Raw genomic sequence first — 27,292 nt, forward strand, 5'->3', positions numbered from 1 at the left:
CAAGTTGATTGTTATATCTTGTCTCCCAACCATACTGCAACTTCATTATCTCTGGGAATTATGGGAGGGCTTGTGGGAGAACGGGGAATCTCACAAAGTGCCCCTTAGCTCTATGAATAGCTCTGATCAAGAACATAATGCTACAGTACGGACTGAAAGGACATGAACGTCCTCTGACACTTAATATCATGTTCACAATAATCCTTCTCAGTGACTTTGATTTTGCTCCAGTAGGGCGAGTTCCTGGATAAATCCTTTTTTAAAGCAAATATGAAATAATTTTTCCAAAATTTAAAACATTTACTCACGCTCATGTTATTTATTTCTACAGTCAATTCTGATCATTAAGGCCCCTTTTCACAGACATCTTATTTGGATTTGCATTGAAAAAAGGTGTGAAGCAGTGAAGTTAACTGATGCTAAAACCATTGGAAACCATTTGCATTACTTGAAATAAAATAAACAGTAACTGAAATATAATATAAAAAACTTCAAACTTATTTTATTTCAGCTAGTCGCCATATCAGCATTTATCATTTTCATTTCGTTTAACTTGATGTTCCTTCTCCATGACTGATAGATCTGTGAAATCCCTAGAAATACAGGAGAAAAGAAGCTAAGATTTTTGTGAAAGCCCAATCCGGAACACTAAGCCTAAACCAAACACTACAATCTGATTGGCTGACAGGTATGTTGTTCCAGGACCAACAAGGATGTCCAGGAACGTGTCCTATAAAACAAAAGGTATTTTATTTTCAGCATGTAAGCGAAGCTTTGAAAAACAATAACTCATCTGCAACACATCAATGAATCAATGGTTGAATGTGCACTTTCAGTTTACCACAAATGACGCATTTAATTTACAAGTGACAATGTGTTGTTGACATTGTCTAGACACATACTGAATCACATGTGCAGTCCTGTCACGCAAGACTGTGAGAGAAAATGGTCTTGTGTTTAGTCGATTAACAGTAATGCAAATAATAAAACATTGTGCAGAGTCAAAGGCGGCGTGTGGTTCGGGATACCAGCGACTAACATTAAATGCAACAACAGAAAGGGGTTTGTTTCCATTGCAAAAGACTCAAGAAATCCTGTTCGTCCAGTTAAGCGACTAGATAAGTGTCGTATTTCATAAGGACAGACTGTTACAATGACCTGAATCCCTCTTGGTATAAATCCCCCGGTATTATCACTTAACTATGGGTTTCACAGCACGTAAGTACTAGGCTAGTGGTGCTTGAAACCTCCTTATCGTCAATCATGCAATCAACAATACAGTGGTTTTCTTTGCCGTAGCTCAAATAGAGGAAATCCAGGCGCCTTGCCTCCATTTCAGGCGATGCTAGTGTTCTCGCTGCATGCCGTGAGTGTGAAGTCTTGTGCGACTGCCTTTGCAACCATGTGTGAGAACAGCACTTTGGTGAGACGGAGCAGATGCACACAAGCAGCGAGGTCATACAGTTGTGACTGTCTCCTCCAGCCCTGTTGCTTAATCCTCTTGTACTCGTTTACAGGTCACAGGCAGTCTGTGCAATCATTTCCCCTGTTTACCCTTGAAAACACTGCCTCTTTTATAAAGTCATTTACTGTTGATTAAACAAGCACTTTAGGCGTTAACAGCGCTTTTAACCTTTCACACTGGGCTTTTTACACTGCGCTTCACCTTGGGTTATTGTCCTGTTAAACCCGGGGCTAAGCTTGAGTAAAGCAATATTTCACACTTGTAATGTGCACCGGCCAATTGCGACTCTAAAGAAATGTTATATTTAAGAACAGACAAACAATCATAAACTTAAAGTCACCATGCATTCAAAATGGACAATTATTATTTTTTATGCAATATTGCAGTATTTATTATAAATGATTTATCCGTGCACATCATTATTTATTTTTATTCATGTGCCTCGTAATCTTGGATCAAAATAACTTCCCCTCCCTCTTGAACGACATCTCTTCTCTAATGATGCGTTTACTGGCATGAAGGCGGGGCAACCTGTCACTCACATGATCGACCAATAGCAAACCACAATCATCCAATCAATTCCCCAAGGACAAAATCAAGCCCTGGCCTACATTTGTTCTTGTTCGAGAAGCCATTTCATTTATACGCCCACTGAAGTGCCTTGAAACGCACAGCATTAATTAATGTGTTGATGTAATTTCCACTGAAACAGGAAGACAGGGCGGGGCATATCGAACAGCTCCTCCCCTTTTTTTAAATAGCCAATAGCGTTTGGTTTATAATCACAGCTCCGCCAGAGCCGTTGAGCTTGATAAAGCCGCAGTTTCCTCCTAATCTCTAACCGTTTCTCCTCCTGATCTCCTCCACATCGCTTTAAAATACAGCATTCTGTGCAGAATATCAAACAGGTCCGATATGTTTTCTGGTCTGAGCGACTCGATCATATGATCCGCTCTGTATCGTGTCTCTGGACCGGAGCTGCGGCGGTTCACGTGACCCTGACGTGAAACCAGACTTCATTTACCACAATGGAGAGCCCCTATATAGTGCACTATGTGCCGTTCACCTTGCAGAAAATAGTAAATGTGTGAAGAGTGACCGAGTTTAAGCGTCTATTATAATGTAGGGGGCGGAGTTTCAGATTCTAGAGAGCATTTGATTGGACAGAAAATCTGACGAGAAGCTGAAGTGCAGAGTTATGTCATCAAAATCATAGATCCATATTGGCGGAAGTGATAAACTGTAAGTTTGCAATGCTTATATCTTCTAAATGGGAATTTTGTCATGGTTTTGGAGCACACTAGCTTATAGATAAGGCTAACATATTCATACAAAAAGCCAAAGAAATGTAATTTTGATTTCATGGGGACTTAAAGTCACAACACAAGAAAAGACTATCACAACTCCCGTTTCATGCCGACTTTAACAGCGCTTACCTCATTAAAAATGCACATGCTCTGTATATGTCACAGGCACTTTCACACACTGTGATTAGTTTCACCATCTGAGAGAAAATTACCCATAACTCAGTTTAAACATAAAAGAAGATAATGCAGGGTTACTTTAACACATGTGTTTACAAAATGCACTGTTAAAAAAGTTTCCAAAAGGGTGTTTTTGCAGTGATGCCATAGAAGGACAATTTTTGGTTCCCCAAAGAATCTCTCAGTCAACAGCAGTTCTTAAACTAACAATTTTTTCTCAGTGTGAAGAACATTTTAATAATCTGAAGAACATTTTTGCACTATAAAGAAGCTTTTGTGCAATGGAAAGATTACATGTGTGTTAATGAAAGGTTCTTCATGCAAACAGTGAGCCAAAAATAACCTTTATTTTTATTTAAGTGTGTGAAAAGCCCAAATTATTTTAAATCAAACTCAGTGCTAAGTTTGTAAATATTTAGATTTAACTGCAAATGAAATGGAAAAGATCAGAAAACAATCAGCCGTTGAGATTAAACAGAGAATTTGAGGAGAATTCGTATTAAGGAAGGCGGGGTGAAAACACATTAAATAGAGTGGAATGGCGCGCGCCAAGAAGCTTCACCACTAGCGCTCGCGCGCGCTGCTGCAGTTGCCAGGGGATCGCGAAGGGGAGGGGTTATGATTGGCTGAAGTGGGTCTGTTGCCTTGGCAACGAGAAAGGGGTTTGGTAGCGTTGCTGTGCGGCGTGATCTGTGCGCAGCGCGGATGGAGGAAACAGTTTGAGGCTGAAACACTCCGACTACTGACGCGCTTCAGCGGAAAACGGGTCCGCGCGCTTGCATGTGAGTAACCAAACCCAGTTCGGAGCTTTCTGTGGTGTCGATGGAGTTTATATGTGTGTGACTAGCGCAGAAAGTTAACATTCTACCAGCAAGTTCACGTGAAAAAGCATGGGCGGTTATCAGGCTGAGCTTCGGTTCCTGTATTGTTTCTCAAGTGCTCTTGTTTGTTGTCGTTCTCATGTCGAATTTCACGGCATTCTAAAACGGAATCATTTAAACGCGCGAACATTCCATCGCTTCTGCCATGTGCTCGAATCCAGCAAACAACTTCTTTTGTGATCGAGGACACTTGCTCAAGTGTTCTCACGCACTTCTGAGCGGAATACCGATATGTGCAATTATTCCGAGCGTCAGTCTTTGTCTTTGCTTCTGAAATCGAATTCGCGCGAAACAAATCAATTTCAAAAATGTTTCAACGTTCCATTCGTTTGTGACGAGATTCTATTGTCTTTTCATATTTGTATATGTGAGTAGCTGATTAATAGCCTGAATATGAACTTTTTTAAACATGTTTTTTTATTTTTTTATTAATCAGAGTATGTCATACTAAAAGACCATAATATGTGAGATATTTCTCATCATAATGTTACACTTATATTTATTTGAATTAATAAGGGGAAGTGTACGTTATGTTTTAGATGTTTTAGATGTCACCATTTAGTTTATTTTAACTATTTTAATCAACTTATTGCAGTCCAATAGTGCTTTGGTGAGACAATTTTTTAAACCCCATGTTGTTGTTTTTAAACCCCCAATTAATAGTTAAAAAAATGCATAATACTTCCGGGAAATGTTTAAAAATAGTTTTGGATGGAGCATATCACATTACTTAATGTCAATAACCCACATTTCTGACTGATTTGCCATCATGTAAATATTTTTTATTGGAATAAAGTGATTTTATTTATGTGGTTTTCATTGGTTTGTAGATGTTAGTAACACATCAGCAAGACTTCTAGGGTGCTTTATTAGTGATGGATGGATTAAGATTATTATTTAGCTATTTTTTTAAAGATAATCACCATGGGCAATAATTGTGATCGAATAACAGTGGTTTTGCTGCGTGTCTTGATGAATTGTGCACATTTTCAAATGTCAAATATTGTTTTGTGAATTAGATGAGTCAATAAGTGTTCATTTAAATCAGCTGTGGCGTTCCTCCTTATTAGATATTGCTATTGGCATTAGTTATAAAACAAAAACGTATTGTTTGATCACTGTTGTTTTAGTCTAAATGAAACTATAACGTGTTACAAACGTTGTACTGGAAGTCACAGTCATGGGTTATCTGAGTCATAACACCTACATTCAGTGTCAGGGATGTTTTTAACAGGAAACATTTGAGTTAGGCCTAACTTTACTCGGTAAATAACTTAGTTCCTCTCAGGTCTCGGTAGAAACATCGAGCCAGTCTTGCAGGGTTTTGAAAAGAAGCCAGTCCTTTGCCATATGAGCTCCATTCACTGGAAGCTTGACCTCATTGACATGATGCAATCTGTTCACCGGATAATCGCTTTCAGATCAAGTCTGCTCATTGATTGAATATCCTTTGCTACTTTTCCCCAAGGCTCAAGTCACAACAACTTATTATGCCAATGATCACATCTCCAATTCATAGCCCTTTTTCCTCACATCATTCTAAAGTGATTCTGAATCCCTTAAATGCTGAAGGTCTTGGCATGGCATTACTTCATGAGAAAGTTAACAGCTGTGGGAATTCTCTTCTAATCTTATCAAGATGTTTTTATGACGCTGTGGCCGCATGTATTGTGTAGAGGTTAATAGTAATTGCAAAAGATTGTCAGCTAGAAAACTAAGAAACCCAAAAATATTGAGATTTACCACAAATTAAATTCCTTTAAACGGGACTTTGGTGAACAATAATGTGTAGACGGGATTGGTTGTGTATGTGTATTGGTTTCTCATTGCTCAGCCCTAATTAAGAAGTGGTACCTCATAAATGTCAAATAGGTTAATTGAGTTAAAAACATACTTTTTAATTGTGTGGTTGATAGGGTTGTGGGTTGGTAAGTTCTCCAATTTCAACATATGTTGTTTGTTAACCGCAAGACCCAAGATAAACAGCACACAAAGACGACAAGATAAAATAAACAACTGCTCAACCTGTTGTTTAACTGCCAGCTGAACCGACTCCCAGTAGAAGTGAGTCTTTGGTGCGCTTTTGAAAGTTAAAAGGTTCCACAAAGAACTTTTTAATTGTGTAGTTCTTTAGGAAACGGGTATAGCGCTTTAAAGAGCCCAGAAACCCAATGCACTGATCTGAAGAGACTTTAATGAAACATCAAGAAGTCATTTACTCTCCAAAGAGCCGTGAAGCTCAAACCGAGAACCGTATTAGAACGTGTGGAGAAAGTGCAAAAAAAAAAAAAAACATCTTTATTTTAAGAGTGTAAGTGTTTATGGTCATATTAGCCGTCAGGTCACCAATGAAATCAAAATGGACACTTTTTTTTTACTTTCATAAAACACGTTTTTTTGGTCTTATTGGAAAAAGATTCCAAGTGCACATCATAAAATGTGTTCAAATATATCAATTTGCTTTATAAAGCCTCCGAAACGGCCTCTGACATCATCAAGCCTTTTAATTTCTGACCCCCTCCCCTCCAACCACCTGTCATAGAGATTAAACACCATCCAATCAATTCTTTATGCAGATGCATATTTTTTTTTCTTCATTCAATAACACGTTTCACTCAAAACATGTCATATTATGGAAGTAATTTTTTTTTTATATAGTTTCACATTCATGAAAGGTGAATGTTTGTATCAAATTAAAGTGTGATAGTGTTCATTTCATTCAATACATTCTTCTATAACGATTGTTTTGATTGTAAATACCTCTGCAGAAATGTAGAGATAAGATTATATGTAAGATGACCTGGCCGTAGAAGTCCGCCCTCGGGTTGATCTGTGAATTCTGGGATTCTGGGAAGTTACTGTCCCAGCGAGAGCCTCTTACTCGAGTGAATGGTGAATGAAACCCCTCACTGGTGTGTTTTAATGGACTACTCAAGTTAGTTCTGCTTTCATTTCTTTGTCGCCTACATGACTAAGGCAAAACACTTTTTGAGATGCATTGGAAGCATTCGGGAATGCCTGTAGAGAACGGAAGTGTTCACTGATGAGGATGTGAATTGGCTGAATGGATATTTCTCCGGATGGGTGTTGCAGACATTATGGGGATGTCCTGTCTTAGAAGTGGAACTAAACACAGAAGGGAAACTCTGGCTCTGTCATGTTCCACACAAACAAAATATGCCATGCATGTTGAGAACTAACTCTGAAACAATGGCGAATATGCCGGAAGATGATTGAAAACTAGATTTTGTGGTTGCATGTTTAGTCAGTGACGAAGAAAAGCTTATGTGTGGCTCACTTGCTTGGCTTTAGAAGTGATGGACGGTGAATCATTGATGTGCGTTTATTGAGCTTATTCAATTTTCCTAGTTTAAATTGGATCTCGTCGACCTTGAGACCTTGCGTGCGCACGTGTCCCGACTAGGGTTGGGAATCTAATTCAGAACCAGTTCTTAAAGTGAGCTGGAATTTTAAACTGAGCATTTCTATGATTCACCTCATCAGAAGCTTTAAAAGAAATCACAATCAGAGTCATTATATTGCGTGTATAATTCTCATCACTAGTCACGCCTCATCCGCCCAGTTTCTGGAATCAGTCACCGGCCGCGTTGACGCTCGTGTCTGTTGATAGTATCTGGCCTTTGTTTGCAGGTGACTGTGTAACGCCTGCAGCTGCTCGTCACTTATCAGCTAGACGTCTCCTCCTCCTCGTCCTCCGCCTCCCTATTATCCGTTTTCTTCTTTCCACCCGACCAGGAGGAGGGAAATACCCCAAGATCTCCAAAGGCCGCAGTTGTCTTGGTTACATGTGGCACTAATCCAATAGGTGGATGCTCCAAAACTGGGTTGCAAATGTAAAAATAGTGCTTTCCTCTTGAGCTCAACCTTCCTTGAGCTCCATCAGAAAGGCAGTTTCTTACTTTGAAGTTTGGAAATATTAATCATGATGTGGTTTTTAGTCAGAATGCATTGGACACTTTGGCCAGTTCCATATTTCTTTCACTCTTTTGTCACTTCCCGACAAAGACGGGAAGCTTTTTTACAAGTAAATGAACAGCAAATTATATGTGCTGACACCTCATATGTAGATTTCATACGGCTGTCAATCATTAGAAAAAAATTCGGAGTGAATTTCATATGCCGATTATTTATTCAGATTTTAAGAAAATTTTGTGATTGCATTGTTGGCGTTTGAGTAAATCGTTGAATAGACAAAAAGTCTGACTGTCCATAATCCACAGCAATCCATTTTACCACTGAGATTTAGTTAAAAGTCATTCACACCAAATGCGTTTTTGCATTCTGGCTGCAATATTTGTTGCTTTTCTACATGCATAATATTTTTATTAATTATTTAGCACATTTTTAAGTCACTAATCGCACTAAATGAATGTTACATTTAAAGTCCTAGTTTTTTATCATTTATTAGTGCAGCCACAAGAATGATGGAAAATGTAGTTTGGTCACACACACTTGAAGAATGGATTTTCAGGCAATAAAATGTTTATACAGTAAATATTCACTTAAATTGACACACTTATTACTCAGAAAGTCTGGGCTTAATGAGTTTTTCCACTGATAATTATGACATTGTGGTGGCGCTCAGTGAGCTCTCATCTCATAACTACAATAATTCCGACATGACTTGAAGGCAGCATAAGTGCGTTTGATAGATTAACTAGCAGGTTTAGGACGAGTCATCCATGGCTCATTAAATTCCTAAGGCTGTTTATCTGGGATGAGAGACGCTTTGGTAGTCGCGCATCCGTCAGTTGGTTTGCAAACGGCGTTGTTTGCGAAGAATCCCACGTGGCGAGCCCTCGTCGTGCTTTTCCCTCCCCCTTCGATCTCCGCGTCTGTCGAGTCTCCGCACGGGGGATTTGATACATGCTGCCATTAGTGGCCGTTCTCCCATTGAAAGCGATGCTAATGTGACCGTTGGCCTGATTGCGAGGGAGAAAGTGAGGATCTGGACGTGCCTTGTGTCACTGGTAACAATGGCCCTTTGTGTAGGTCACTACTTGCTGAATACATGGGGTTTGTTTAATTGAGATAGCAATAGGACAGGAACGTTAGTCTCGGACGAGACTAGATTACACACACCGGTGCAAAAACAAGAACTACCGGATTGGCAGATAACAGTTTTTTTGTTTAATCTGTGCAACAGTTCAAGACTTGTGTGCATGAAAGCGTATGGTGTTTGAGATTGGGATTCATACGGATTTGCCCTTTAAATTGTAAATTAAATTACAATGTAAACATGTCACAGTGAACCATTCATTAGATATGCTGATGTAAGTCTCAAATGCCTTAACTACATTCTTTGCACAAATATTTGCACATGTTATTTTGCTATAAAATAATAATTTTTAAATGACTCCGGTTCTTGATTCCGAACCCTGTGTTTATTGGTATCAAAAAGAAACCATATTGCAAGAGTGAACTGCTGTGTGGTTGCAGCTGGTGACAGAGATATGAGGAAACTTAAATGCTGTTAACCACTGTAAAAACATTAAACAAAAACCTTTGTAAGGAGACCAAACTGGGTTATTTAAGTGAGCACTGAGGTGATTTTAAGGTCATCTTGTCTGCTAGGGTCAAGTAGTGGCATGGCAAATCTATTGTCATTTTGGGTTTTAGGGCACGGTGTAAAGTTCACGCTCTTTTAGCTGTCAAAGCAGAATTATTTTTGTGAAATGGTTCACATAGTCACTTCCTCTTGTAGTTGCACTGAAGCTTGTCTTGTCAGTCACATGTAGATTCATGTTTCCAAAACAATGAAGTCGACGGATAGATAGCACACAAAATATAGGAAGTTACTTGAACCATGTTAATTTACAAAAACACAGAACTACATCACTGTGTAAGAGCGTTCTTTGTAAAAAATGTCAGGATACCTTTTAATATCTAAGCTTCTTTGCTGTGTTTGAACTTCAGTGGGCTTAGTAGGTTTAGCCTTACATACCCAGTGAGATCATATTATATTTCCTCTTGATTCATCTCTCTACTTAACACATTGAGATTGAGAAACAATCTGGTAAAAGAAATGGCTCATTTCTTTCAACACTCATTGTAGGACTCAATGAATCTGTGCTTTCGTTAGGTTTCATTTCAGTATTGACAGCATTTACATTTATGCTTTTATTCAAAGCAATTTGCATGGCATTTAATGTATGCAGGTTTATGATTTCATGCTTTTCAAAGTTTCTGCATCGGTACAAATCAAATGTTCATTGTTGACATTACATGTATTTGTATGTTCAACAAAATACTGATAAAATTGGTTGCTGCTAACTAGCTCAAAGTATGATTCACGTAGGAATAATAAATGCATGCACAATAGGAAATGATATGCATGCACAAATAACTAAAATGTTGATTGAAGGATGTACAGCAGGTGTTTTTTTAATTAATTAATGACTAATAATTTCAATCAATGCATTATAGTGGAAACAATACTTTAAGAAGAGAAGATAGTTTTTGGACGAGACATTATGTTTCCGACACAAGACGAGAGTCCGTTAATTTTGATGCGCAAACAAACTGTGTGTGTGGCGCTCTCGGCTCACTGATCGTTATTGGAAATTAGGAACAATTGTGGGTGGGGAGGTGACATTGTGTACGTACGTTGTGTACCTTTTTTACTGAAGGTAAAAGTCGCTGTAATCTTTACAAGCCTTATTCGGACGGGACTAGTTTAACATGGAGAGGAGGGGTAAAGTAATAATTACCAGAGCTTCTCTGTGACTTTAGTTCCGTCCGAATGTGCATCTCAGAGATCATTACAGACAATGTCAGTGAAGATTACGGCGACTTTTACTTTCTGTAAAAAGGTCCGGAAAAATGACTTCAGGTGATTCTAATCCCGTGTAAATAGACCCGCTGTAAATATGTACGTAAATATTTCATCATTTCCTGTTTAAAAGTAGTTTTCCGCAGTTTTTCCGAGTATGGAGGCGCTTGAAGAAGCATCAGTTGCGTTCTAGACGCTGGGACGAGTCTGTGGCAAAACTCAAGTGTTTCACACACACCATTCAGATCAGAGAGAAGATCGACAGCACTTGTTAGAGGCACGAAACATCTTTTAGCGTTAGATAAGTGTCTATTACCAACACAATCCAATCTGAAATTAATTAATACATCGTTCGACCGGACATAACTGTTTTATATAATAAATATGGGTTATATGTGTTTGCGCACGTGATATCAGGAAGCAGCGTAATACACACATGACGACAGGAGAGACGGCGGTGTGTAAATGCAGTTACTCTCCCACTTCTGTTAGTTTTACTGAGATCTCTTATCCCGTGCGAATTGGCCATTACTATTACAGACGTCCTGTGGTAAAACTACATTACTCCATCTACCCTTGTAAAGTTATTTTTAGTTGTTGTCCGTAATGATCACTGAGATGCACATTCGGACGGGACTAAAATCACAGAGTAGCTCTGGTAATAATTACGTTACCCCACATCTCCATGTTAAACTAGTCCCGACTGAATAGGGCTAAAATCAGCACAGTTGGTGTTGGATTAAAAAAAAGATGTTAATTGATTTCCTTTCTTTTTATTCCCAGATCTCAAAAGCGATCAGGCAGTTTTCCCAACACATCTTTGCTCTAGTCATGGAATTCCAGGAATTCGTCAACCTGATATCCGCGTGCTGCGATAATAAGACATAAGTAGGGACAATATATATCGCCTGACCTCAAACAACAGCTCTCACACTGATGTTTCACGGCGAAGTTAAATGAGTGTCAAACTGTTTTCAATGTGACGGCTGTATTTTTAGTCTCGCCTCTGTTGCTCTTTTCTCTCTCTGAACTTATTAGCCTACTTCTGTGAAAGACTCTTGCTTCCCAGCGGTGCGGCGTGGGAACACTTGTCATAATACCTGGAGTATTAGACCATGTTCTTAATGAAACATCTTTGTGAAAGTCACCAGTGGTGTTTACACAGGGCTTTAAGACACACCTGTGTGTATTTGACATTGAGGTGTGACGGTCTTGTCTACAGTGAATGAGCCGGGAGGTTCGTGGCATTGATGGATGAACAGTTTAACATGTCAAAACGGCTGATAAAGGGTGTGGTGACGCCCTGTAGGGCACAACGGCACAACTCTTATCTTTTAAAATGCTGCTTTCTATATGTTGCTGTGTTTGTGCTTTCTTTTTTTGCTCTTTCTTTGCCCATGCAGTTTATTATAGGGCTCAGAACTGAAACCTTGTAATGCTGGCCTCAGCGTTTTCTGACGTATTGGTCTCTGTCCATTAGAATCTCAGTCCTACTCGATGAAACATCACCCCACCTGATGCCGAGGGATTAAACGGTCCTCTTCTGATGGCTTTTTAGGTCATCGGCTTCATTTTCACATTCTTCGCAGCGGACACAGGTTGATGACCTTGGTAAAAGCCAGCTGGATTTATGTGTCTTAGGCCCCATGTACACTTCATGGTTCAAGTGACCCAATTCCGATTTTTTTTTTCCTCTTATGTGGCGCAAATCGGATATGACCGGCGAACGTGTACGCAGGAAAAAAGCACATGGATTCCGATATTCTCAGATCGGTTTCAGGCCTCACTCATATGTGGAAATAAATCTGATATGAATTAGGGCTTTGACTTTTGCCCAAAAATTATATTCGAAGTTCGTTTGTTTATTAATATTAGTAGGCGTTGGCGCGACCATTGTTTTGGTATACAGTACAAAATAGGCGCTAACTGCTAACATCACCTACCGGAGCCCAGATGACCAAGATTAGCTTTGCTAATGAGCTCGCGATTCACAACTTCACAAGCCGTGAAAAAGCCTTGAAATCTGAATTGAAAACAACGTTTACAAGCAAACACGTTTACAAAAAATAATTGCCATAACAGGTTCAAATATTAAAGGCTGCTTAATATTCGTTCGAATATCATAATTTTTTAAATATTCAAATTATATTCGAATAATGAAGTTCGGAGTCAAACCCTAATATGAATCGGATACGTGCATTTGCGTCTGCCATGTAAGCGGACAAATCGGATATTCCCCGGTAAATGCGAGTCATACGTCGTTAAAAAAGGGACGTCAACTCAGGTGGACACCAAGTGTGATCACATGACTTATTAATGGCGCGATGGAGGACGAATAAAGGCCCTTTCACACCGGATGCGTAACGAAAAAGCGAATAGTTCGTGTGCGAATAGGTCGCGTCAAAACCATTCACATCAGCCACAACGCGAATTTGCGACGTCTGTGACGTTCAGAGCTTCAACATTCCAAAACTTTCGCGCCGACAGCTGAGAAAACATGGACACTTCATCATCATCATCATCCAGTGAAGACAGGCTTTTCATTTTCTTTAAAAGACAGAAAAGAAGGTTTCGGGTGCACCTAGGGCTGGGTATCGTTCCCGAAAATCTCCCGGACCGACCTTTCTCCCGAATTTCTCCCGATTTCCACCCGGACAACAATATTGCTACACCATCCGTCACTGGGCGCCGTTTCAGACCAAACGCTTGCGCTCCCATGGCGTCTGTCGTTGCTATGCAACCAAACTGCGCTCTCCATGATGACGACGAAGAAGTATCAGCAAAGGATTAATTGATTTCTAGCGCTCGCATTAGCTTTACTACTAGATATATTTCTGGAGATGAGAAGGAAAAACCCGCCTGGAAAAACTAGCGCACCACGTTACTTCCATTATGAGCGCGCTCACCGCGGCCGCGCACCTATGGTTGAAATAACGACCTTGAGCGCGAAAAAGACGCGATATGTGAACGGCCCCTAGAAGCAGACGTCTGAAATGAAAGGCAAGAACAGCAGCTATTTATTTAGCTTTAGACTGTTACATGAAAATTTAAAAATGAAATGTCATAATTATAATGTTTTGAGAGTTTACTTATGTAATTGTTGCATTAGGCTATGAAGTAATAAATGTTTATTGATAAGATCTAGCCTAGCTATTTCATGTCTTTTCATTTACAGTAGCATGAACCACGAGTAGTCGAGTAACTCGAGTATTGTTTTGATAAGAAATCGACTAGTAGTAGTCGTGCAACCCCTAGTAGAGGAGTGTTGTTGTTGTAAGTTACAAATTAGGGTGTAACCTCCTGAGGAGAGGCCTTAAGGAATTGAATTTGTCAAATAAATGAATTACATTTTTCTTTCCGTTTGTGTGTGTGATATATATGAGTATGAGTTCGAGTCCCCCCCCCACCCTAACCCCCCCATTTTGAATATCTCCCTAATTCTGAGGTCTCAAGGTTGGCAAGTATGGAATGTGCGTGGACAGTTTGTGTGCGCGCGCGTCTCATATGAGTATGTGCGCAGAGAGTTCCGCCCGTCTCGTGTGTGTAGAGTTTGCGTGTAAACTATCACACAACATACTCACAGTCGAGATAACCGAGTTGGTTGGCAATGCTAAGCCACACATTGTCTTTCAAATCGTCTTTCAAAAACATTTTAAAGAAATTTTTCTTAAAAATAAGAAAAATAAATAAATATATTATTTACATCCTTTTCCGGGTCAGAACGTCTACATTGGGTTGTTTCGTCAGTGTATAGTGTAAATGCAAATATCGGATACGGGTCACTTTTAAAAGTTGATGTAAGCCGGTCGTAAAAAAATGGGACATAGTCAGTAAATCAGAATTGGGCATTAAGACTTGCAGTGTAAATGCAGCCATAGACTGAAGACCAGAGCTGGTACAAACCTGCCAACCTTTGATTACTCAATCGCAAGTTATCAATAATTAACAATTACATAATGCAGTTTACACAGGATATATGAGCTATTATGAGGGTAGAAAGGACTTTAAAGGCTGGACTTCCATGAATTATAGAGCAGGCTATCAGTTTTCCTCCTGTGTAAAATCTCTTCTCATGCTCCGAGATTGTAGGGAAAAGCTGGTGTGGTTTGCCTTTAAATATTGCAAGAGATGCCTTCAATCATTAAGATGAAAGGGAATATCTGTTAAGTAGGAAACATTTTCATCAGAAGCACACTCTTAGGAAATAAAGGTTCAGTGAGGTTGTATATGGATTGGAACTTTGTCATAAGGTTATATGTGACCCTGGATCACAAAACTCTCGAGTCGCACGGATTTATTTGTGGCAATAGCCAACAATACATTGTACGGGTTAAAATGATCGATTTTTCTTTTATGCCAAAAATCATTAAGATATTACGTAAAGATCATGTTCCATGAAGATATTTTTTAAATTTCCTACCGTAAATTTATAAAACATTTATTTTTGTGAGTGAATGCAGCACAATCGCCAACATAAATGAACAACTTTAAAGGAGATTTTCTCAATGTTTCGAATTTTTTTGCACCCTCAGATTCCAGATTTACAATAGTCGTATCTCTGCCATGGCGTCCTATCTTAACAAACCATACATCAATGGAAAGCTTATTTATTCAGCTTTCAGATGGCGTATAAATCACAATTTCAAAAAATTGACCCATGTGACTGGTTTTGTGGTCCAGGGTCACAATATGAAGCGTCTGACAGAACCCTTAAAGGTTCTATATTGAGTGAGGACTGTCAAAATATTTAAATTTAGTCCTATATTAATAGTCCTATATGGTCATCAAGTTAAAAATACATGTTCTTGTTAAATGGTTAAGATTATAAACTGCAGTTTCAAAGAGGTAGTTCACCCAAAAATTAACCTTTCGTCATAATTTTCTTATCCTCATGTTGTTCCAGACGCTTTTGAAAAAATGTCAATGTCTTTTGCCTCAAAATTGAAAGGTAATAAGGTCCAATATTGGTGCAAAAAATATTTTTGTGTGTTCTGCAGAAGAAAGTAAGTCATGTTGGGAACGTATGGAGCCAATTAGTTGACATAATGATAGAACAAATATGAGCTGCAAAATATGGGGAAATTTGTCAATGTTTTTGTTTTTGCACAAACTTTTGAGAGGGAATGCTAAAGCTTTGAAATATAATTTGTCCTCCCATCTCATGACCAGAACTTTTGCGTTTCCTGAAGAAACTTTGCTTTCTCTTGCAAAACGTTTCTTGGGGGAACGCAAAAATTTGCAAGTCAATGCAAAAGCATTGACATAATTTTACCAACCATCACCAGAACTTTTGCATTGCCCTGAGACACTCTGCATTATCTTGGAGAACTCCAAAGTTTTGCAAGCAAATTCCCACTTTCTGGGGGGAATGCAAAGATTTGCAAGCAATGCAAAATTACATGCAAACATTTTCTTTGAGAACCGAATGTTTTTGAATCGGTTTCCTTATAATGGAAAAAGGTTCTTTTAGATTTTAAAAATGTTTTTCACACTTAGAAAATTCGGTTCACACTTAGGTTCTTTTAATGACATCACTTGGAGAAAACACCCTTTTGGAGTGTATAGTTAGGAAAAAAAATGCATTTTTAAGATTTTGCTGGAAATAATCAATGCAGAAAACAAGCTGGCGCTTTAAGGCCGGACGAGATTGGAAGGAAGCCGTGTCTGGCACCTGCCTCTCTCTCTCTCTCTCTGAATGAAAGGCTTGGCATTGAATGGGAATTTTAACTTGCAGATAAGCCGGTGGCATCTCTGTGATCAGGGCCTGGTGTCGTCTTCCCCACTACAACCATCCCTCATTAGCGCTCGCTCTCCCTCCCTCACAAGTGTGCCATTACCGACCGCCGCTTTGATGCCGTTTGATAAGAGCACTGATAATTATGATAATCACAACGGCAATGATAATCGACTATGAGCTAATGACATAAAAACCACTTCCCCTGGTTGCTCGACGGCGGTGCTCAAATGTAGTGGCCGTCTGAAATTGTAGAGTAAGTGTGTTGTGCTTTTATGGGCCATCGACTCCCATGCTACGTCCCAGCAGCACCTGGGAGTTTAGGGCTACGCTGCTCGGTTTAGGACAGTTTGTGTTGCTAATAGGGGTTAATGAACTACCCAGAGGCTATAGAGCGGAGCGCGGATGAAGTTAATGGGTTAACAGGAGCAGCCTTGTGTGTATGGTAATGACACTGGCGAGTTAAGGGTGCTTGGACAATTACAACACCGTAAAGGCAACGAGTCACATCAACATGTCTAGTAAACCGAACCGTTATGCATGCTTGCCTGTCCAGTGTCCAAAAGGTGAACGTGACACACACACACACACACACACACACACACACACACACACAGTCTTGACTCTGAGCTGCATTGTATTTTTCAATGTTCAGTTTTAGTTTTATATTTTAAAATTTTAATTTTTTTTCTTTTTTTAAATATTTTTAATCATTTGTAATGACATATATATATATATATATATATATATATATATATATATATAGGGCTCTACAGTGCGAGTAATTCACTCGCATTTGCGCCTAAAAATAGTTATGTGCGAACTTGAAAAATAATTTACGAGCACAGTGCGCGAGTGACGGGCTGTTCTCAATACACTGAAGACAACAGCGCGATGAAGCGAAGCATTGATTTCACATGGAAAGCAAGCAAGAGGACGGGGTCGCAACTGCGTGATGTGAACATTTGATGACGCGCTTAACTTTATTCAAATGGGAGCGACGATTCGCAACCATTGAGCCAATCACTGAAATAGTGTGGGAATGTGCGGGAACTGCTGGATTTTAAGTGAGAGAGTCCTCCCAACAGTGCTAAAAATAAACGTGTGAGAGCGTGTTATTGGCTATATGTCATGTTATAGCCAGATATGATGACGCTACTGCAACACGCATCACGACAGATGAGCGATCCATTCATCAAGCTAACGCGAAAACTGCCGCGAATTACGAGCACAGTGCTCATCACACAATCATATTCATTAATAGTAAAGAAACGAAATTATATTAGGCTAATGGTTACCAGTGCTGCTGTCGCTCTCTCCTATCGCTGATTTTGAAATGAGCTTATGATGATCAATAAAATGCTGGTCATATCTGTTGCTTTTGGTGACGTGAACTAGGCCTACATTAAATCTACATATAACGCGGGAATAGAAGATCCGATTTAGTTTTGCGAAAACACACAATGTGAGGTGTAAATGGAATCGTTTTGATCAGTAAAAACGCATGAAATCGTTTTGATCAGTAAAAACGTATGCAGTGACCAGGTGTAAACAGGCCGCTACACCGTAAAAAAAGTAAAGTAAACACTTAGTGAGCTAGATACGCAACACAGTATGAAGCCTATAGTCATTATCTCAAAAGACCAAGTGCAAAAAAAACAAAATAATGAACTCCCTATCAATAGGCCTACTTGCAAATGAGTATCAAAATTTTATTAGCAACCCACCAAATTTTATTTTAATTATGTCCCACCAAAAGACCAAGTGCATAAACTGAAGTTACGACCAAAACAGTCCACACTGAGGACAGGAAGACGACAAAAACTCATTTTTGATGTAACTTAATATAGGCTACTGCAAGTACTGCAAAGGGAAAAACCAAGCAGGCATTTGTTTTGTTTTTAGCACTTTATCCTTTATTGAGGTGTTCATTCTTTTTATATATTTTGAAGTAGGTTAAAATATTAAACAGCATAATTATTAAACAGGTAACGTTAGTTCACCCAAAATAGAAAATCTGTCATTTATTACTCTCCATCATGTCGTTCCAAACCCGTAAGACTTTCACTCATCTTCTGAACACAAATGAAGAACTTTTTGATGAAATTGAGAGATTTCTTTCCCTCCATTGACAGCCTACACAACTACCACTTTGATGCTTCGAAAAACGTTCATAAAAAGATCATAAAACTAATCCATATGAATTGAGCAGTTTAATCAACTTTTTTCACTGTGCTCCTATATTTCTTTGTGTGCTCCTAAATTTTTTCATTTAGGAGCACATGTACTCCTTGGGAAAAAAGTAAGCGTAGAGCCCTTATATATATATATATATATATATATATATATATATATATATATATATATATATATATATATATATATATATATATATATATATATATATATATATATATATATATATATATATAATTTTTTTTTATTATTTTTTTTATTAATTATTTATAGTATTTGTTTCTTTTTTAATTATTTTGTTTTATTTTTGTTTAATCTAATTTTATTTTATTTTAAAATATATTATTTTAGTTTTTATTGCATTTTATTTATTTTTATTTTAAGCTTTATTTTGAGAATTGGGATGTGCATCTCAGAACATACTTTTTAAAATATTTTTAATCATTTGTAATGATATAATTAATAATTATATTTTTTTATTTTATTATTTATTAATTGTTTTATAGTATTTGTTTTTTTATTATTTTGTTTTATTTTTTAGTTTAATTTAATTTTGTATTTTTGTTGTTTATATATATTTTCTTTTACTTTTTTCTTTTATTTTAAAAGCTATTATTATTATTATTATTATTATTATTATTATTATTATTATTAACCTTTATTTTGAGAATTGGGATGTGCATCCTCAGAACATACTTTTTTATTTATATTTTTTCTTAATTTTTGCAAGCATGCAAGGACTTCCTCAAACCTTCTGACGGGGGATTTCTCTGTTTGAGTTTTGGGCTTTGGGGAGAAGCTTTGCTTTAACGCATTCGGGCAGTTCTGTTGCTGCCTGACATGTCTGATAACTCCACTTTCCTGAGAGTTATGATTCATCATGCACTGCTTATGACTTATTTATTAATTTTACTGTTTCCATGGCGCTCCTCTCAACCTTTCATTTGCTCACTCATTCTCCGCTAGCTCTTTTCCAGTTGCCTCTCCATGTTTGTCCTTCTGAGGGACGTGTTCTCCTGTGATCCGGGGTTGAATCGCTGGACCTGATGTTCCTCTGGCGGTCCAAGTTCTCTGAGTTTGTGGTAAAACAAGGAACTGCAATATTAATTATTATTTTGTATTACTTTTTTCAAAGACAGTTTTCCCACAAAACTTATTTTGCTCTTACATATAGGCTGGATTACTAGTAATACTAATAATACTAATAATAAAGAATTGTAACGTTAATGTAATGTTTTCTTTAAATTTATTACTTAAAGCCCACTATAAGTGCTTGGATACCACAGCCAAAATCTAGCTTTTAATAATGAAACATTTTAACAAGTGAAAAGTCAGTAATAAAATAAATTACAAGCATAGATAAATACAATACAACAATGTGACAAATAAACTGAGGTGTAACAGTAGCATTCAGGTACAGAAATGTAATCGTTAAAGGTAAAATAACACTATAATGTTCATTTTATTAAGTAAAAATAGAATAATATTTGTTAAAGCTGTGTTTTGTTGCTTGATTAACGTTAATGACAGACAACAGCAGGTATTTATAGGGCGCTGTCACTTTAAGACCTCATGCACGGACCCAATATAATGATACACATCCGATTTCTTAACTCTTTACGTTCATTTAAGACACAACTGACTGTGTTTATGGTAATAATTATACTTGCATATACTGTTTTTCGGCTACTATAGAGTAGAGACGTATGATTTTCAGATGCAGCCGAGGTCTTTTTGAATGATTAACTGCGAGAAACAAATCCTATTCATTTGTTCTTGAATTGGAATCGATCACACTGTTTTTGATTCACTAAAATGAACCAGCTCTGGGCCGTGATGTATATTTGTGTGTGTAGCTCGCAAGGAAAAATGCAATAGAAAGACTTATGCACTTTCTTGCCGTTTAATACAGTCTTTTGATCTCTTTTGGCAAATAACGAGTCACAAATATGTTCGATATTATGTTTTTTATTTTATTTATTTTATTAGTCGCATTGAAAATCTCAATTTAAATCAAATTAGGTGTGTTACACTGTGGGATGCATCACGCTACATATATAGACAAAAGGTCATCCAGGCATTTCATGCATACAGAAAATGTATTGTGCGCTGCAAAATAGCACTACTAGCTTGATCGTACACCATTGCAAATGAGTGAAACTCCGTTCAAAACTAACCTAACAGTGTTGCGTGTTTCTTGAAACACTTCTGAAGTTGTTGTTTTATGCATGAGCCGTACCAGACTGGTCCTGTCTGACCTAGTTCAGCATTAAAAACACTGGTAAAACCTCAGAGAGAGAGAGAGCTCTACGCCCCCCACACACACCCCTGACCGTCTGGTGTCAGAGTACGAGTGGCGTGTGTATGATCCACGCGAGAGTGATGCCATTTGATGGCTTAACTGGATGGACTTTCCCTGCTCTTATTCAATCCACTGTCTAATCCGCCCTCCTAATTGAACTGACAGAGCGGTTGTCATGGTGACATCGGGACAGGATTTGAGCATGGTGTGACTAGATGGTAGGGATTTGCCAATTCGTCAACGCCATTGACCCGCTTTCCGCCGTAATGCCACGGCTGGGGCTCATCTGTCCCTTTTACATTAATATATTTGATTTGTGCAGTTCAACTTAATGGCGTGGCAACTGTTGGAGCACAATTACAGATGATCCGCTGATAGCGTGAATTCATATGATGCTTTACAGTGACATGATGGCTTTAGAGCATCCACACAAATGTGATCCAGATCAGATGAATTTTATTTATTTATTTATTTATTTTTGCTTTTATTCACTTATTTTATGTTGATAGTTTATTTGTATATGGTATTTATAGTTTATATATATGTGTATATAATTTTTTTTTTATATATATATATATATATATATATATATATATATATATATATATATATATATATATATATATATATATATATATATATATATATATACACACACACATTTTTTTTATGTTGTATTTTTTAAATATATTTATTAATTATTTTGTTACATTTTATTATGTATGTATTTTTATTTGAATTTATTTTAGGGTTTGGTGCACAATTAAGAATCATACTCTGAAACAATAGCATGAAATGTTATCCATATGATGGCATTTTTTCAATTTATTTTATTTATTGTTTTTAATATTTATTTGTATTTTTTTTGTATATTTGATCATTTTATTTTATTTCTTATTTTTTAATATTAATTTAATTTATTATTTCTTATATTTAAATTTTAATTTAGTTATTTTAGTTTATTTGTTTATTTTATTATTTAGTTTTTTTATGTACATATTTTCTAGTTATATTATTTTATATTTAAATAATTTGGTTTTGTTAAATATTTTTATATATGTATTATAGATTTTATATATATATATATATATATTATATATATATATATTTTTTTTTTTTTTTTTTTTTTTTTTATATATATAATATATATTAGGGCTGTCAAAAGATTAATCGCATCCAAAATAAAAGTTTGTGTTTACATAATGTGTGTGTACTCTGTATAATTATTTTGTATATATAAATACACACACATGCATGTATATATTTAAGAAATATTTGCATACATATACTGCATATATTTATATATAATTTATATTATATATAAATATATTTTTTTTATATATAAATTACACATTTTTCTTAAATATATACAAGCATGTGTGTGTATTTATATATACAAATTTAATTATACACAGTACACACACATATATTATTTAAACACAAACTTTTATTTTGGATGCGATTAATCGCGATTAATCTTTTGACAGATTAATCTTTATATATATTTATATATATATATATATATATATATATATATATATATATATATATATATATATATATATATATATATATATATATAAATTATAATAATTAAGAATGATACTCTGAAACATCCACACCATTGCAACCCAAACCAGATGGATAGCGATTACTACAAAATTCCCACTGAACTGTTTCATACAAATGTAAATATCCGGCAGAGATGCTCTTCTGCTTTTATAGGCAATAGGTTGCCAAAGCAACACTGTCACCTTTCTTTCCTCGCTAATGGATAAGCGGAGACGCACTGCTTTCTGGATGTGTTTTTCCCGTCTCCGCTGGTTGTGAGCAGCCGATTCTCTCCTCAGCCAGTGGCTTCGATGGTTTCTCTGCTGGATGGCTAACTAGCGGCTGCGTGAAGAGGTGGGCGGCGATGAGAACGAGACCGGGTCATCTCAGACACACTCAAGAAAACTCAAAAACCCTCAGACACAAGAGCCGCTCCTTCACTGCGATCGCCGAACGACTGCGAGAATACCAGCAGATCAGAGGCTTTCTCAGAGCGAGTGATGTCTCTAAAAGAGGGATTATTGGATGGGAACGAGGGAGATTAGAGAAGAGAACTTTGGCTCAGAGCTTGAGAAAGCTGTAAAAAAGGGAAAAAGCTTGAATGAACCAATCATCAATGTCTGCCATGAGTTTGATCAGCTCTCTTCACCAGTAATGTTATTTGTTTTGGATAGTGTTCAGATAATTGTGAATAGAGTTTTCTTCCCAATCCTATTTTTTTTGTTCGTACTTGAATTGATTTATCACTGTTTGCATGAGTTTGATCTAGGGATGCACTGATCTGAAAATTTGATCCTAAATCTGATACTGATAAGCTAATAATTATTTTCATGTAATGGCCAGTACTATTTTGTGTAAAAAAAAAAAAGGTTTAATAAATAATAATAATTAAATATTAGTAATTAGAGTATTATTATGCACAAAAAATGACAATTTTTTTTATATAAATGCTGAAGTGAATTTAGGCATAACATATTTGAAAATATAAAAGATGGATATTTTTTTCTAAATATATTGCATTTAATTTGCTCATTTAAATTGGGATTTAACAGTTAATAATTTATTAGTGTTAAAGTTTAAGCAACTTAATGCAGGTTCTTGATGATGGCAAAGGTCATCTAAAAATAGACGGAAATTAAGCATGCACAATTAAATATTCAATATTAAGTTACACTAATAAATAAAAAAAAAAAAAACACTGGTATTGGCAGATAATTGATGTAGTGGAGATAAATTGTGCATAACTAGTTTGATCAGTCGCATTATTCGGGATTGCACTCAAAATGATTGTCAACAGATTAATTGTTTTCTTCACAATCACTGTTTTGTGTTTGCACTGAAATAGTGGAGTTTCGCAGGGAGTTTGATTGACAGGCGATCTGACCAATCATAATCCGGCATTTTTGTCCGACAAAGCAGGAGAGTTAGTAGATTAACGGAGTGTCCTGACGTCTTTCCGCAGTTTAAACAACATTCCTTCTGATGTTCATTCATGTTTATTTGATGCTATAAATGAACTAGAAGGAAGAGATGATTGGTTCACGAGCAGCTTTAACTACAGCGATCTGTCAGACACAATAAAGAGCCACAAAACGCTATTTATTGTTTAAATTTCTTAAAAAAATGACCAAAGTTGAGACTTTGTTTCATATCTAAAGTATCTGTCCTGTGTCTCAGTGTGTTGTGAGTGTCCTCTCGTCTCCGCGATGTGTGTTTCACTGCGTGAGAACGTGTGTGTGGCGTGAGAGAGGCGTGGCTTGTCGGACATAGCAACAGTAACTAAAGGGGGCGGGTCTTTGCGAATTTTTCTAATAGGATTAAATGATTTTTCTATCAGATTAGCTTTTTTGTGCAGCCATAGTTCAGCCACATTCCTTGATCTCACTTGTTTATTTCTCTTCTCCGCAGACGTCCTTGATTTAATGGGTCCGATCATCGGGATGTCGCCGGATAAGAAAGCAGAATCCCCGGGTGTTTTGGGGGAGCGGACGGGCCTGCGCGGGGTTTGTGGGACGTTGCCCGAGGCCGAGAGTGCCGCCAGTCCTCTGGCCACCAGCTTGGACCGCAGCTCCAGCTCGGGAGACGAGGAGCTCACCAACCTCAACTGGCTCCACGAGAACCTGCTCCAGAACTTCACGCTGGGAGGCGCCGAGGCCCAGTCGAGCCCGGGTCCGCTGTTCGACATCGAGGGGAGCCGCGGCAGACCCGTCAGCTCCTCGCCGGCTTCGCACGGGGGAGAGTCCATGAAGTCCAAGCCGCCGTTCTCCTTCTCCCTGCTCATATACATGGCCATCGAGCAGTCTCCCAGCAAGTCTCTGCCGGTGAAGGACATCTACGGATGGATCCTGGAGCACTTCCCTTATTTCTCCAGCGCCCCCACTGGCTGGAAGAACTCGGTGCGGCACAACCTCTCCCTCAACAAGTGCTTCCGCAAGGTGGAGAGGAGCCTTGGGAAGGTGAGCTTAGCAAACTAGTTTTTTTTTTATTGTGACACTATATACATGTGCTGATATACAAAATAAACAGGACAAACAAACAGCCAACAAAAGTCAATTCTGATAACTCCTGTGTGTGTGTGTGTGTGTGTGTGTGTGTGTGTGTGTGTGTGTGTGTGTGTGTGTGTGTGTGTGTGTGTGTGTGTTATGGGAAGGTTTAGGGGTCGGGTTATTGTGTGTGTGTGTGTGTGTGTGTGTGTGTGTGTGTGTGTGTTATGGGTAGGTTTAGGGGTCGGGTTAGTGTGTGTGTGTGTGTGTTATGGGTAGGTTTAGGGGTCGGGTTTGTGTGTGTGTGTGTGTGTGTGTGTGTGTGTGTGTTTGATGGGTAGGTTTAGGGGTCGTGTGTGTGTGTGTGTGTGTGTGTGTGTGTGTTTGATGGGTAGTTTAGGGGTCGGATTAGTGTGTGTGTGTGTTTGATGGGTAGGTTTAGGGGTCGGGTTAGTGTGTGTGTGTTTGATGGGTAGGTTTAGGGGTCGGATTAGTGTGTGTGTGTGCATGTGATGGGTAGGTTAGGGGTCGGGTTAGTGTGTGTGTGTGTGTTATGGGAAGGTTTAGGGGTCGGGTTAGTGTGTGTGTGTGTGTTATGGGTAGGTTTAGGGGTCGGGTGTGTGTGTGTGTGTGTGTGTGTGTGTGTGTGTGTGTGTGTGTGTGTGTGTGTTATGGGTAGGTTTAGGGGTCGGGTTTGTGTGTGTGTGTTTGTTTTTGTGTGTGTGTGTGTTTGTGTGTGTGTGTGTGTTTGATGGGTAGATTTAGGGGTCGGGTTTGTGTGTGTGTGTGTGTGTTTGATGGGGTAGGTTAGGGGTCGGGTTAGTGTGTGTGTGTGTGCGCGCGAGAGAGTGATGGGTAGGTTAGGGGTGGGGTTAGTGTGTGTGTGAATGGTAGGTTAGGGGTGGGGTTAGTGTGTGTGTGATGGGTAGGTTAGGGGTTGGGTTAGTGTGTGTTTTATGGGTAGGTAAGGGGTCGGGTTAGTGTGTGTGTGTGTGTGTGTGATGGGTAGGTAAGGGGTCGGGTTAGTGTGTGTGATGGGTAGGTAAGGGGTCGGGTTAGTGTGTGTGTGTGATGGGTAGGTAAGGGGTCGGGTTAGTGTGTGTGTGTGTGTGAGAGAGTGATGGGTAGGTTAGGGGTGGGGTTAGTGTGTGTGTGATGGGTAGGTTAGGGGTGGGGTTAGTGTGTGTGTAATGGGTAGGTAAGGGGTCGGGTTAGTGTGTGTGTGTGATGGGTAGGTAAGGGGTCGGGTTAGTGTGTGTGTGTGTGTGTGTGAGAGAGAGTGATGGGTAGGTTAGGGGTGGGGTTAGTGTGTGTGTGTGTGATGGGTAGGTTAGGGGTCGGGTTAGTGTGTGTGTGTGTGTGTGAGAGATGGGTAGGTAAGGGGTCGGGTTAGTGTGTGTGATGGTTAGGTAAGGGGTCAGGTTAGTGTGTGTGTGTGTGTGATGGGTAGGTAAGGGGTCGGGTTAGTGTGTGTGTGTGTGTGAGAGAGTGATGGGTAGGTTAGGGGTGGGGTTAGTGTGTGTGTGATGGGTAGGTTAGGGATGGGGTTAGTGTGTGTGTAATGGGTAGGTAAGGGGTCGGGTTAGTGTGTGTGTGTGATGGGTAGGTAAGGGGTCGGGTTAATGTGTGTGTGTGATGGGTAGGTAAGGGGTCGGGTTAGTGTGTGTGTGTGTGTGTGTGTGTGTGTGTGTGTGTGTGTGTGTGTGTGTGAGAGAGATGGGTAGGTAAGGGGTCGGGTTAGTGTGTGTGATGGTTAGGTAAGGGGTCGGGTTAGTGTGTGTGTGTGTGTGATGGGTAGGTAAGGGGTCGGGTTAGTGTGTGTGTGTGTGTGATGGGTAGGTAAGGGGTCGGCTTAGTTTGTGTGTGTGTGTGTGTGTGTGTGTGTGTGTGTGTGTGTGTGTGTGTGTGTGTGTGTGAGAGATGGGTAGGTAAGGGGTCGGGTTAGTGTGTGTGATGGTTAGGTAAGGGGTCGGGTTAGTGTGTGTGTGTGTGTGTGTGTGATGGGTAGGTAAGGGGTCGGGTTAGTGTGTGTGTGTGTGTGTGTGTGTGTGTGTGTGTGTGTGAGAGATGGGTAGGTAAGGGGTCGGGTTAGTGTGTGTGATGGGTAGGTAAGGGGTCGGGTTAGTGTGTGTGTGATGGGTAGGTTAGGGGTGGGGTTAGTGTGTGTGTGTGTGTGTGTGTTTGATGGGTAGGTAAGGGGTCGGGTTAGTGTGTGTGTGTGATGGGTAGGTAAGGGGTCGGGTTAGTGTGTGTGTGTGATGGGTAGGTTAGGGGTGGGGTTAGTGTGTGTGTGTGTGTGTGTGTGTGTGTGTGTGTAATGGGTAGGTAAGGGGTCGGGTTAGTGTGTGTGTGTGTGTGTGTGTGAGAGATGGGTAGGTAAGGGGTCGGGTTAGTGTGTGTGTG

The 27,292-nt window shown here is 38.7% G+C and overlaps 1 protein-coding gene across 2 annotated transcripts in view; it reads left to right on the forward strand.

The window, feature by feature from the left end:
* The window catches only part of foxn2a (forkhead box N2a), a 68,188-nt gene that overhangs the window by 27,080 nt on the left and 13,816 nt on the right, over positions 1-27,292 (forward strand). The window contains exons 1-2 of one of the 2 annotated variants that reach the window (XM_081351439.1): positions 3,650-3,731; positions 24,315-24,862. In XM_081351439.1, the coding sequence (XP_081207565.1) occupies positions 24,329-24,862 (534 nt within the window). In that variant the 5' untranslated portion in view covers positions 3,650-3,731; positions 24,315-24,328. Of the gene's footprint in view, positions 1-3,649; positions 3,732-24,314; positions 24,863-27,292 lie in introns of those variants that run through there. The other variant, XM_081351440.1, reaches the window with a different exon arrangement.

The sequence above is a fragment of the Scardinius erythrophthalmus genome (assembly GCF_964197995.2).
Source record: "Scardinius erythrophthalmus genome assembly, chromosome: 21".
NCBI classification, from domain to species: domain Eukaryota; kingdom Metazoa; phylum Chordata; class Actinopteri; order Cypriniformes; family Leuciscidae; genus Scardinius; species Scardinius erythrophthalmus.